A 15016-nucleotide genomic window follows, 5' to 3' on the forward strand; every position below is an offset into this window, starting at 1 on the left:
CACAACGTATTGAGTTGTGCCTCGGACCTAATTTTTTTCTTTATTCCTCAACTACATTGTAGACATCGCATAACATAAACAAATTGAACAGATTTCAGCATAGTTTTATTATTGTGGTGTTGAAGACAGGTTAGTAGGCCTAGAGCACTGTACTTGAGTAGTATACTTATAATCAGGCAATATGTTGGTTGGCAAGAGTTAATCTAGCAAAAGAGAATTATATATTTAACAATTAGCTGATAGTAGTGGGTAGTGCATGATGCTGAAAGAAATTTCAGTATAAATAAATAACTAACAAGTTAGCAATAATAAAAGGCGGCTACTTCTTCATATCCAATATTCCACTTCCTGGTCCTCGCTTCTTTGCACTGCAGATATTACAAAACTGCACTCCAGGAATCTGTGATTAGAAAAAAAAAAGAAGAAAAAAAAAGGTTACTTAGGAGAATTAGAACCCTTTGTTTTGCAGAAATAAAATTGCTTACAGTTCCTTGAGATGGTAAACACTCTTTGTGAAACATATGTCTGCAGTGGAACACCACCACACTGAAGTTTCTGGTAATGTCTGAAATAGACGCCCAAGCAGTTGACTTTAAATCAGACGCAAGATTTCAAATGAAAAATTGTGTAGTTGTTACATCACATACCTGAAGGTAATATTGTTGCATGACATGACTCGCAAATGTTCTCATCTGATGAAACAAATCAACATTCTGACTTCGGGAAATAAGTTTGAGAGTTTGATAACAAATAAAAATGAAAATACCATCTACTCTGACGCCTCTCATCTGTGTCCTGTGCATTTTCTGGAGCAGCGAGAGGGAGTCAGCCACCAAGATCTTCTTACAACCTTCCCTCAAGAGAATCTAAACACATAAGAAAACATTTACATAAAATTAACATATCTAATATGAATCTGTATCCATTTGATATTTTAGCTTTCCTACCTGTAAATTGTAGTCTTGAAGGATTTTAACCAGTGAATCTCTAAGGTTTGGGATCTCCATTCCCTCCTTAATACGATGTATGAGCAAAATAGGATCCACATGAGTCCCAATATTATTCAGGAGCCCTGTGATAAAGGCTATAGACACACGCACAATGAAGATTAACAACATGTTATTAATTAGTTCCCTCGAAGATATAACAGGACAGCGACCTACGCGGTTTGTCAATCGAATAAGAGATCAGATCCTCCCAGAGTTCAGCATCATCTTGTTCTTTGGCAAAGTCTATGGCCTTGTCCACGTCCGCGAGCTCTTCCATAATCATCTGCAAAGCTCGCCTACAGTTTCCCATCCGGCCTGACAAAAATGCAAATTATATTATGCTTACTTCTAATAGACTTTTAGGCAACTATTGTGAAAAAAATCAAATTGAACATTAAAATGTAGCAACTTACTGAGAAGAAAAACAGTCTCTTCTACAAAGTTTCTCTGCTGGCATATCTCAAGAGCCTTGAAGAACACAATGGTTGAAGGTAATATGGCTTACAGCTTACAAGTGTCACTTCATGAATATAATAAATCCCGTGTACCTTCTCCAGAGGGCAGTGTGTGCTGTCTCTGAGAAAAGGCAGGAGATTTGGTCGGTCATACTCCGCATACAGACCGATCTGCCTCTCATGATACTTTTGTCCCTTGTGGTGATCCCTCTTGAAAAGTTTATGGAGGTACTGCGGAAAAGTTAAAAGAAATAAGTATGGGATTTTTTATCAAATTAATTTGATGAAAAACACGTTTGATTTTGAAATTACCACATGAAGGTATTCAGGTTTGTCTGCCAGCTCCTCCACCACTCTGTCGATCTGTTTAAAAAGAGTTAGATTGTAACCATTTTCCACAGCAGAGACACCACTCTGTAAAATAGCCTGTTACCGACTCTCATTGTTTCCACTTTGGAGTCACACATTGAACTGTTGAGTGAGATACTTACAGATATTTTGTCTTCATTGTCCAGCAGCATGTCAACAGCTTTCTGAGAGAACAGAGACATGTTAAAAGCATGAAAATCGTACACTTAATTAAACAGAATGCTTTTTTTTCCAGCATATTTACCTCTTTATCAAAGTCCATAAGAAGGACAATCTTATCTTCAATTGAGGAGAAAAGGTTGTGCTTGTGGATGAGTTGATAGACATCTTTGTGCCTCAGCCTCAGATAAATTTCTAAGGCTTTATCATACCTCTGGTCGTACGTGTATCTGTAAGACATGTTATTTTTGTCTTCTCACTTGATAGGCTTTTGAGTGGTTATTCATAGAACGGAAGTTGAAATCACTCACAGTTCGGCCAGAGTGGTGAGCAAAGTGCTGTTTGTGGGGTCTTTCTTCAGGTGGTCTGTCACTGCCTGGACAATGGCCATATTATTATACAGCTCTCCAGGCCACTCTCGAATCAGCGTAGCAAAACCCTGCGAATAAACATAACCACTTAGTTATAAAGGAGATGGAAAAGAATTATGGTCATAGTTTACCTCATAATCAGTTTTAAGAAATTCATGTAAGATCATTTCATAGATGGCAGGGCGAAGGCGCAGATCTCCTCTGGGTAAATACTGGCTGATGGCCTGACAATAAGAATGGGAATGTGTTAGTCAGAATTCAAGACAGAATTAATAAGAGATAATACTGTTCTTACTTTCAATTGACCGATTGTCTTGAATCTGTAAACTTCATTCTCCCAGAGCTCCATATTTTTCCCCAAAACCTTCTGACATTTTCTGTAAAAAAACCCAACAAAAACAAGCATTATTTTTAATCTGTGCTCTGATGCATAACAATAAACAAGCAACATAAAACTATGCAAAGGTAAAAACATCATACAAGATGAAATACATTTATAAATAATATAACTTACCTCGCAGCACCTTCGTAGTCTCCTGTTTCTACTAAGTGATTGATGTAAGACATCCCGATTTTCTTTACGTCATGTCTCTTAATGTTTTTGAAGCTGATCTCTGCAGCCATGAGCGCCTCCTGCACAGAGAGAGCAAAGAAACCAGACGCACAATCAAGCTCTGCAAAAGCAGATGCAACCTTTTGAATTGTTTATTAAAGGAATTGACACAAACCTCATATTTCTTCTTTTCAAGCAGCCAATCAATATGGTCATCTTGGTCTCGCTCTTTGGCCACCACAATGTCTTTAGGACTGATGATGTAGAAGAGCGACTCTCCCTCAGAATGCTCTGGTAATGAAGACACATGTACTGTACATTATGTCTGACATTTGATGGCCAGTGCATAATAAAATCCCTGTGCAGGCTAAGGATGCATGACATTTCTCTAAGGTCAGGTTCTTAGAGTCTTACCTAGTCTATAGTCTCTGCACTCATTGTCTTGGAAGTTGCGCACTGTCAGTGCGTCTGAGGAGATCTCCTCACAGCTCTCAGGTAGAGACTGGATTATGTCGAGACGAGGCCTTGCACGGAAGTCCTCATCCTGCTCATACATGAATACAGTGTAAAAATGTAGTCCAAAAGCCACTTTTGAACATTTTTAAAATGACACTTTACCATGCTGTCAGCGTTTTCCTTCACAAAATACAAAGTGACGAGCTGATCTGCCAGAGGTGCCAAGCCACATATGAAAAACTCAGTCTCGAAAGCTGAGACTGCAAAGGCATATACAAGTTACAACCAAAATTGTTTTCAGGTTAAAAGATTTCACATAAATTCATTAGCAGGAAAGATTACTCTAGAAAATGATACCTATTTCCACATAGCGGCTGGGCAGGTCTCTCATTTCAGTAGGATTGCGTTCTTTTACAATACAAATCTGAATATATATGAAAACGATTCCTTGTGAGGGTCAAATTGATGTGATAAAATGATGCGCAAATGTAAAGGTCAAACCTTAATAGAAGTTCCCCAACCCACGATCAGAGTGGAGTCATCTTTCCAACAGAGACTACAGGGGTACATGTCGGGCCTCAGACTAACATTGTCCCGCAGTACATTTGTAATTCTCTGTTTTGTACTGATGTCATATATTTTCACTCCCTGGTAAAAAGTTAAATAAATTAAATCAGTGAGTTAAAACCTTTGCTATGATTGTACATTTTGAGCAGTGACACATACTACATTGTTGGCCCATGCAATAAGGTTAGTCCTCCACTGAACATTAGTGATGGTGCCCTCTCCTTCATGAAGAACAGCTGTCTTCCAACGATTTAACCAGTTTCTTTCATATAAAAGCAGCTGTAAAAGGAACAAAATACGTTTGTTAATGAACACACATGTGGAAGTGGCAGCACATGACCTGCAGAGGGCAGTGCATAACAAAGAACAGCTACTGTAAAGACATCTCTGCCGGTTTGAATAAGAGGATGTTTTTACACTTGATATAAAACTTAGAAACAAAACAAACACAAGAAAATGCAAAATAAATAAATAGATAAATACAATTGTACAGATAATTAAAAGGACAAAGTCGTGAATGCAGAGAATGACTCATGTGATTCATGTATAATAAAACTAATTTTAAATAGTACAGCTTTATTTAAATGGTTGAAAGTGGATCCTAAATCCTCAGTCTGACATGTTTTCACACGTCCTGCACTACTTCTGTCCATAAAACACAGCTACTAAAAGCTCTAAAAGTACATAGGACATTAGTGTAGATGAAAAAGTAATTCAGCCGTTGGGATATATTAATAAACAGTTTGCTTTACAAAGAGATGAAATGACAAAAGAACTGTGCAGACAAAATTGAATTTCCTTTGACAGGATGTGGCTCCCGTCGAGGCTTATTGATTTCCATCACAGGCACCTTGTGGAGGCCTTCACAACTTGGAACTGAGAGAAATCAGCGCCAATTGAAAGAAAATGGCAAAGTAACACTAACAATGGGGTTTCATGAAAACTTGTTTTTCCTGACCCCAGTTGTATAAATGTCAGTATACTTTTTTATGGACAAACTAGCAATGATACAAGGTCAATACTATTTATTTCAATGCCACTGGAACTTTATGTACTATTTATTATATCCAAAGTTAAATAATACATTTTCTAATTTTCTCTCACTTACTTATTTCACATAAAATAATGTGTAAAATAATTTCAATCCAAGCAAAAATCTTTGGATTCTTTGGATACTGACATCTATGTGCTATGTTCCCGGGGCATTGCCTTTCAAACACTGCTGAGTGAAGAGCAGTTTGTGGAAATGGGAAGAGCACTGACAGAGAGCACTCCAGCGAAGAGACTTTCACCCCACACAAAAGCCTCGCCTTTAGCCAAGCTAAAGGGAGGAGGTTTGCACATTTCACTTACAATTGGACCCAATCAGGACAGATTATTGTTACAGTCTTCACACAACAACCTTCAAACGTACCTTATTTCCTCCTGTGACAAACTGCTTGTAGTTGGATCTAGTGAACTGGGGGTGTAATGCAACCACCTGGAGGAATATGAACATGGTTTTACGACTTTCAGAGAGTAGAGATGAGATATATGTGACATACTTTGACGGGACAGTCAAAATTCTCATGGAAGCCCTCTCTCGTATACAGGCCGAACACCTGAACCTGCAACAAAGATGAAACAACAACTGAAGGTGAATAACTCAAAATTTCTCCTTTAATTGCTGCCTCTGCAACTATCGGAGGTCAACAGGGGGACTTGCAGTCTGAAAAGACTTTGATTGGCTCCCTACTTCTCCACTGGGTCACCAATTAGTGAACAAGTTGATTCTTTGAACCCTGCAGGGTTTAGAAACAGGAGTCCTAATCTTGGACTTGACCACAGCCTCAGTTGGCCACAGCAAACCCAGAGCACCATTAGAGTACAGGACACACAGCCTTCCGGTGTCGAAGGCCTGCCAAGGAACTGTTTTTAAGCACCTCAGTAATATGGTTACCCCATGAAATCTTCTTTTTCCACCTGCACCAGTGGTTAAAGATTAAGTTAGATTTCAGAGGATTAACAGCCAAGTGAAGTGGTGAGGGCAAACAATCGCTGTAACATTGATTTTAATTGTCTGTTCCACTTTTTGTGCGACAAGATCTTGTTTTTTTTGCCACCAAAGAGCTCCAAATGGGGGAGGGAGGCTTATATCAGAGAGCATATCTTGACTGCAAAATCCATGAAAGATGGTGGTAATGATGAGGAGAGACAAGATAACGGCAGAGCGGCGAACAGCGAGAGAGTATCCATGGCTGATGGATGACTGACAGCTCCACGAATATGAGCACAAATCATCCCCACACTTCTCACAATCGGAACAAGCTTTTTATAAATCCCGGCATCATGAACAAAATAAGGATAGACTGGAGATAAAGCACCTCTGTAAAATCTCACTCAGAAATCACAAAGTTCCACACACTTAGCATAACGCTTGGCACAGGTAAGTGAAAAGCAATCGAAAGGAGAATTATGAGATGAAAAATAGCGATGGCCCAAGGATCAGTAACCAGCGGCGATGAGCGGGAGATCTCACCTTGCCATCCTCAGAGCAGATGCCCACATGCTCCCCGCTCTCATCCAGGCTGATCTGGTTGATCTTCACTGAGCTCTGCAGGTAAACAACATCATGGCATGTTTTTATAGCCAACAGGTCAAATCTCTAGAATGCAAACTCTTGGTCATACGAGTTTAGTGAACGGTGTTGATATTAGTTAAAGATGAGGCTTTCAGAAATTGCTTCTATTGGTCTAATTATAGATCATTACCTGAGTAAAATCTGTGGCTATACTTCCTACCTTTGTCATAAAAATAGAGCAACATTTACTGTTTAATGCAATAAATATTTATTCTAATTGCTATTCATCTAGTATTTCTTAATGCATTTATTTGCAACTTTCTACAATGACTGAATGTAAACCAATCAAAAAGCACTTGGTGGTACCTTTTCAGCATTTTTTTTCAGCATTTATGTTAGATCATACTTGCACGTGTCAGTGGAATACAATGTTATAACGAGAGACTACTTACAATCTCAAACTTCTGGGTGATGTTTCCCTGGATGTCCAAAAGGAAGACTTTCCCAAAGTGTGTACCAAGGGCCAGGAACTATGGAAGAAAAATGCATTGTAAATAAAGCTGAAGACGCAAACCAAGTCACGATTTCATAAAAAATAAATATAAAAAAAATCATGTGTTAAATAAAATCGTGGGAGAGGATATAAAAATATTTCCTGAGCTGGAGCACCAGGGGCACGGCGGGGATTGGGTGGGCTCCGAGGCAAAACTGTGAAATTGCAGAAAGTGGAAAAGACCTATTTATTAAGGCAGGCACTGTGAAATGGCATTTTTTTCCTCTCTTGAATTAAAACGCTTAAGCATAATAAATGCACTGTACATCTGACTTCTCCTTATGCCAGCCATGCAGTGCAATCGGGCCGGTGCCCAGCGTAGAGCTATTATTTCTACGGAGCAGCAACTGGTTTCTGTGTCGTGCGCCCGGCGGAAGCAGTGTTTATGTGTGTGTGTACGTAGTCCACTGGGACAAAAAAATTATAGAATGCGGGGCTTTTGGCATTAGATTAAGTGTGTGTTCCTCCACCCAACCCTTGCTCTCTGCCCTCCTCCTAATCCCCCCGCCCGCACAGAGCGGCGTGTGGATGTGCGGCGAGCCCACCATGCTTCAGTGCAGTCTATAATGAAATGCTTATATTTACAGGCACAGCTGAGCATGTCAGACAGAGCCGCCGCAATCTCCCAAATAAAATAACCAAAAATAAATAAATAAAGGGTTCAACCTTGTGAGGCGGAGCGACTTTTAAAGGGATTTATCAGAATGGAATTGTTCAAATGAAATTCTGATTCAAACACTTAAAATATGAGGCAACATAAGGCAATATGTGCTGCTGGCAGCTTTATGTGGTGAGCCTGCCACAGCTGTGGGGGCTGCTGAGACCACACAGGTACCGATGATGGAGCAGACCGCCATAGTCAAATCAAAGAGAACATTTCACAAAAGCAAAGGGTGGCTAATTTGCTTTATTGAAGCTAGAAAAAGGGAAGGAAAAGTTCTTCAGAGTTAAGATAAATAAATGAAAATCAATAGTTTTTAATAAAACATCAGGAGAGGAGATGTAACTTGTTGTGACTGGAGCTGTGGTGTGTGCGCTGCCCGTGCCAGAGCGATTAACCGCCACAGCAAGAGTGGTCATCTTCAAAATATCAGCTCCATAAATAGAGAAAAGGAGTGTAAGAGTGGGAATATAAAGATGAGAAGACGAAAGTGCCAGGCGGCTCTGATGCAGCTCCCTCAGAGGGCAGGTGAGAGAACAATGGCCTCACATGTGCATAAACAACGTGAGATTTGTACGTAAGAATGTTTGTCTCTGTGGACACTGTTGTCTACCTTGTCGTGGACAGTCATACAGCTGGCTGCATCCTTCTGGAGGATCTCGGTCACGCCATTAGAGAGCCGCTCGTACTTTAGCTTAGGCTCCTCTTCACTGTCCTCCTCCTGTGGGAGTGAGAACAGCACATATTCTTACACTTAATTATTCTATGCAACATGGATGTCCTTCAACATCATTGGTGTTTTTGCAAAATATGGGAACAAAAGGTAGTGTTAGTGTCAGGGTTGTTAAAAAAAAATAAAAAAATACTGCACTATGAGCCATGACCTCCTGCTCATTACCAAATTATAAAACAAATCGCTATAGCATTTTTTCTTATTTCCAACATGATTAAATGTCATTACCAATTTAAAACAGGCTGAAACCAGTGGGACTGTTGCAAACATCCTTTATACACTATCTGCTTGCTGTATTAAAGGATATCCAATACAAATAAGCATTACATTGCCTGGAATATAGCATAAAGCAATCTTTTAAGAACAGGTTCATCCCTGGCGTAATAATACATTGGTTTTGTCTTTTCATAAAGGAAACTTGGGCCAATTCACGATGTTACACTTTCTGTAAGAGCCAACATTTGCGGCCAGTCACAGCCTGAATATTACTCATAATTCAGTTTATAACCAATGCTGCACAGTCTGGGGCTGCCCAGAGGGTGCATCAACTCAAAACATTGTCTGCCATTATGTGCTACTGGCTTGAAGGTGGGGGACAACAGCGTGAAAAAAAAAATGTTATTTTCAAAAACAATCCTTTCCCACTCAACAACGCCATATCTAGGCTATTTCCTGTGTATTCTGGTTGTGAGATTTCTGATGCGAGGGCATTTGTCACGGGTTTCAAAGGCGTATCAAACAACAAAGGCAAACTTCATCTCTGGAGAGAAACTACCCATTTTTCAAACTTTTGCCATTTTGTAACATGCCCTTTACTTTGTCATGTACACAGCTGGTTGTTGTAAATATTTGCGCACACCACAGGCTTTACCTGGGGACACTTGGTTGAACATTATCAGTGGTTAAAAATCACCTTTTTACACTGTAGCTGTGTAGGGCACATACTCAAAAAACAATGAATCATGTGTTACTGAAGAGTTAAGCTTGTTTATTGATCCTGTAAGGAAACTGGTCACTTGCATTTGATTCATCCTTCATTGCTACTAGGGCGACCTGTTGGGAACGGACAGGAGCCGCACTGCAGTGGAAGAAGGTACTGGACATTTCTGTGTAAGCATAACAGGTAGAAGAACTCCTTCATTCCTGTCTCTGTGAAACTCGTATAGTGAGTTGGAGAAAAGTCAGAGGAGGAAATGACTTTCTGTGCTTTCCACTAATGTGCACTTGTGACAATGCTGTTGTATGTGACTGTGATGTGTAACTTTGAGCTGCTGCCCTGTTCCAAAACAAATTTAATACAAAACAAATTTCTACCTTGGGAGATTAATAATAGAGGGTAGGCAACTTCACTTCGGCCTACAATTGGAGGATCCGGCTCTCAGTCTTTTGACGGTGAAGATAATCGGCCCTCCATCGAGCAAACTTGCCTATCCCTGAACTAGATGCCGGGATCTAGTGCGCATGTTTTGGCTTGATGGAGAAACCCAACATGCAAACTACGTTCAGCCTCAGCGTTGGATGCTCACTAGTGATTGGATGAGTTGAAAGCACTATGCTGTGACTCTGTTGTGAATCAGTGGCAGCCAGTTTTAAGGTCATTTCTCTCGAGGCCCAAGTGTCCGGAAGTAATGAACACACAGCACACGGGACTGTCTCAAGGTTATTTACCAGCTGGAACATTTCTTTTCTCCTGTTTTCAGATATTTCACTCTGTTCTCTGGGTCCAATAAGACAAACTCCCCGTCCTGCCAGCCTGATGTGGAAGTTATATTTTATTTAGCCTACTTGTGATTCTCTAAAGCTCAGGTGAAGTGTATACTCAAGCTCAGCCCTAATATTGATGGATCTGAAAAGCCATCTGTAATTCATGAGTGTCTGACACCTTTCAAACCCCTGACAAAGATCCTTCTGGGATCAAGTTGTGTTGATAAAGGTTGGCTCTGTTTTACAGTCCTTGTGGTAAGCAGCAGCGGGGTCTGGGTGCAAAATCACCAGTGCATGTCAAAAGAGTGCAACTCCTTTCTCTGACAATGTGCTGCAGACATGCTGGTGCAACTTTTCTTGATGCTACCTTATATGCAACACACAAGTACAACAGGGAGAGGGATGGGTGCAGGGAGACGTAGTTCATACCTCAGACTCATCTGTAAACTCCTCACTTGGTTTTCTGCCCTGAATAAACAGACAGTTTCATTCAATCATTAAAGAACATATGGCTATCAGAAGCACAATACATGACACATACGCTGTTACATCATCAATATTTCAATCCCCTAGAAAGAAACGATGTTAAAAAAGGAATGAGTAATGTTGTAGTTCATTTTATGCAGACAAATATGTAGCACTAATGTTAGCATACCTGCTCCTCCGCTTCCGCCATTGTTGTATCGGTCCGAAAACGAGCAGAAGCGATTTATCAAACTAAGATCCTCGGTCTCTAATGATCCAGATGACAAAAGACATTCATAACGCTGTTTGTTACAGAAAATTGCCCCGATATTCCATAATACTGTTTACATCAAGCTCCCCCCTGTCATGAGCTAATCACATGACTGCAGCAAGGCATTGTGGGAAGTGTAGTCTTCCGGGGGGGCACGGCGCGAGGACCTGCGAGCAGAAGCGAAACTTCCACATGTTTTCGCTTCTCTCAGAAACAATGGACAGGATATATGTGGTTGTATCTGAGCGGTGATTCATGTGGTGTTTAATTTGAATGAATCTTTGTCAATTTACCTGTAGTTTTCCTTTTTACGCATCAGGCAAATCTACAAATAATCACATGATCATGATAAATGCATCATGCTTGAAATGTATCTGAAATGTCACGATCTTCTTAAACAGGGCAAGGCTTGTTGTTGTCAAATGTTATATAAAATAACACAGACTCTGCGTTTTGAAGAAGTTGCTGATGATTTATAGACTTAACTTGATTAAAAATGCACACGCAGTACTTATCAAATACTCTGTGCATTTATGTATGTTTCCTGTATGCTTTCAGGTCTTCCTAACGCAGCATTGTGGCGACTCCCATGGCTTTTCTACAGCTGTTTGCCCTGCTCCTTTTGGACGCCAGGGGTATTATTTGCCACTACTTTATTGAGATTGTCTCACACCCCCCATCGTGCCTCATCCATCCTCTGGAGAATCCTAATGCACTGATACCAAGGGGGATTTTTTTTTTCTCTTTACAATCTACTTAGCAATGATTTATTGATTGTGGCTTCCACCCTCACGGAGAATTACGGATCCTTTTTGGGAAATCAGATTTTCACACCTTTCACAAGTGTGTATGTGGCACAGGTCTCTGGAGGTATGAAGAGGGGGAACTGACTTTGAGGAGCGTCTGTGTGAATCTCTGAAAGGCGTCACTCTGCTTCTGCTGCTGATGCCTATGGTATGTCCAGCCTGGTGGTCTTGTAATACTCTGCTGGTCTGGCATTATTTATCACTGGATAAAGACTGCAGGTAGGATTGTAATATGGCTGCAGCGACTAATCCAATTAATCACATAATTGACAACATTTTCAGAAACTTTTACCAGTTTGATTAGAGACAGTTAGCTTTATTTTATCCCACCCTGTGCAGTTTTGATATTAACTATTGATTCATTTGATCATTTGTAAATTGCCTCCCGGTCTATACACTGTCTCTAAACCAAGTTTTATTATGAAGATAGCAAGCACGACACAAAAATATATCTACAGCAATATCCATCTTATAATTTTAACAAACTATAAGTTTCACTATTTTTGTATGTTGGTAAATTTTCTCCATAAAGGAGCACAATATTGATCACAATCTGATTAAAATTTGATAAAACATCTCAATAAGAATAGTTTGCTATGATGTGACTCAGCAAAACTAAAAAAATATTTTAGTTGCAGCACTAAATTTTAATATATGTTTTCCTTCCACTTTAAAACACACACCGAATCTTATATCATAAGATTGCCAGTGCTCCTCTGAGGTATAAGCATTTCATCAAAAAAAAAAAGGGAAAATAATAAAAACAAGCCGTGCCCTCATAGGAGGAGTCAGATTAGTGCGCTGAAAGCTTTGATGCTGCAGAATGTCAGGTCTGTGGATCGATGTAGCAAAAAACACGCACACACACCTGACCAATCATGGGCCTCTCTATCTGCCGCGGACCTGCTGGGCACCATGGTTTACAAGCTTCAAAGAGCTCCTTTTAATACACTGCTTTGATAGCCCTCAGCCCTCTCTGACCCACCACCGTCCACTGGGAACGCTTTAGTTGCAGCGGATTCAACAGGGATAACTGCTCATCACATTAATGAGCGGAATTCACTCACATTTTTTATCGAATCATACTCGAGAGGGCGCGCAAGCTTTTTAATCTGTCTGATTAATTTGTAACCACTTAATTCACGTTTTAATATTTATTTCAGTGTATTAGATAGTAGACACTGTCGATTGACGTAGAGGTAAATGATCTAGTTAGTGGATCATTGATAAAAATGTAACCAATGTGTGTGAATTCAGTATCCTGCTGCTTTTCTTACTTCAATACACTTTTGCAATAATATGTTGTATATCATAGTTAGATACAAGATCATTTAGTTAATTGCATCGTGTTTGAGGCCCTATACCTGATTTTAGTAATGAAGCACTGGTATATTGTAAAGGAAGACATTTGTGGAAAAAATACCGTTGTACGCTGTGCATCTTATATACTTATTACTGTTTTTTTTTTTTTTATCATTGGTGAACTCGCTGGCTAGTTTTGGTTTACATTACTGAAAGTTGTGAAGCTTATGTACTCCAGCTTATGAAAAAGTGGGATGTTTGGAAAGTTGGGAAAGGAAAAAAAGGGAAAATAAACTGGTATTGGTGGGTTGCAGGTTCTAGAATATGGTGATGTCACCGGACCCAGTGGGGGGCAGGAGCCAGTTTTTCCTATTAACATTACACTTTCAAGTCATAGCTAAAAAGAAAATATATGAATTAAAAAAATGTATCATTAATATCAGTCACTGGGTCCATGATCTCTCTGTACAAGACCAAAAATGTACTCAAGAAAACAAAACAATTTTTCCTCTATATAAAAGTATAGGCCTTTAGAACGCTGTGATGTCACCTGCAACCCAGCAATAGGGCCTTTAAATTAGTTAACACTCAACTCACGGTCTATATTGTCTGAGTCCCTTATTACTAGCGTATTATTTAAAAAGCACTATTTCGTGTGACTATTTCAGCTTAAATGGATTGTTATTTATTTTCTCTGTTTAACTGTTTCACTCAGGACTCTGGAGGCTGAAGTGTCAGAGTGGTCTCCGACTGAAACCTCTCAGCCAGCGGTTCTCACAACGTGACATATCGGGTAAGGCCGACAGCTATTAGCATGGATATCGCATGGCGCCTGGGACTTTTTACTGACCGCTAATTCTGAGCTCACTTGGGGATTTTGGCTGCGGGGCGAGGGCCACGTCAAGTGCTTTTTCGTGTTTCTGCAACCTGCTCCTGAGCGTCTGCCACACGAGTGGAGAGATGACACGCCTCCTTTATCTACTGCTGTCTCTGTTTCCCTGTCACACTTAATACTATAATCAAGTGGTTGTCTCATCCACAATTTGCTCCATTGCGATATTTGGTTTTGCGCAAATTAATAAGAACTTTGAAGTGAATTGTTATAGGTCAATCAAATGGCTGCTGCAAATCTCAAAATAGTAACACATTTTGGATGCAGCAGATGATGCCCCCCTGCAAATGTTCGCTTTTGTATGTCTATATTAACATCTTCATATATTTATTTGGAATGCCAAGTCCTGCCGTTTGGAGCATTAGTAATTAACAATCCGTGGAAGGCTGTGAGGGATGCGCTGGCCTCTTATCCTGGAGCCTCACAGGCCAGAGGAAGATTAGGGCTCTGATCTCATTCCCAGTACTTGTTTGGAGTCTGTCAGGAAGAGAAATGTCAGCATTAGAGAGGTAGCGCCACACTCCTGATATGATGAAATAAGGAGGAAAGGGGAAAGGGAAAAAGATGGAGGGATGGACAGAAAGGAGCCTGCCCTTCGCGGAAGTGTCAGGAGCTTGTTTATTCTATTTTTCATTGTAGCTGCTGGGCCAAAGATTCCCATTTTTCCTTTATCCCCCCCCCCTCCCGCCTCCTAACAAAAACCACTGCTCTCATTTTTTATAGGCCTTACAAACTCTCATGCCCCAGTGAAAATTACATTGTGAAACGGTAGAAATTTCAGGGCTGCCTTCGCTTTCCGCTGTCCCTCTGAGCTTTCAAACAGTCAACAGACTGTGAAGAATAAATAATAAAAAAGTATTGATTATTTTGATGACTGCAAGATTCAATTAGGTATTAATTTTGCCCTCCAGTGGACCTATCAAGCCACTCAAAAGAGAGGTGGTGGGAGGTGGAGACTGACAAAAACACATGCAGAGTATGACCAGGCGCGGACACAACTGAAAATGTGTTTACCTCCACGAGGATGGGGCTGCATCGATGTGCTGCGCCACATTTAAGTGCCCCACAAACGAAGCCCTGATGACTAGTGACATTGTTACCAGGGATATGAGTATTGACCAGTCGGCTCACAATTTTAACGACAGCTTAA

At 40.3% G+C, this 15016-nt stretch overlaps 1 protein-coding gene across 1 annotated transcript; it reads right to left on the minus strand.

The window, feature by feature from the left end:
- Nucleotides 1–101: 101 nt before the first annotated feature.
- vps41 (VPS41 subunit of HOPS complex) lies at nt 102–10979 on the minus strand. Its single transcript, XM_079576640.1, has 28 exons — nt 10786–10979; nt 10560–10598; nt 8307–8414; nt 6932–7009; nt 6438–6512; nt 5464–5526; nt 5334–5399; nt 4079–4198; nt 3854–4000; nt 3710–3776; nt 3515–3612; nt 3311–3440; nt 3072–3187; nt 2858–2976; nt 2639–2720; nt 2475–2567; nt 2284–2411; nt 2058–2202; nt 1936–1977; nt 1757–1807; nt 1538–1675; nt 1403–1457; nt 1164–1304; nt 948–1084; nt 767–866; nt 648–692; nt 486–565; nt 102–400 (listed from the first exon to the last, which is right to left on the minus strand). Exons 1-28 carry the CDS (start codon nt 10804–10806, stop codon nt 320–322), a joined length of 2565 nt encoding a protein of 854 aa, XP_079432766.1. The 5' UTR covers nt 10807–10979; the 3' UTR covers nt 102–319.
- Nucleotides 10980–15016: the final 4037 nt, after the last annotated feature.

Source organism: Gobius niger (genome assembly GCF_951799975.1).
Source record: "Gobius niger genome assembly, chromosome: 18".
NCBI classification, from domain to species: domain Eukaryota; kingdom Metazoa; phylum Chordata; class Actinopteri; order Gobiiformes; family Gobiidae; genus Gobius; species Gobius niger.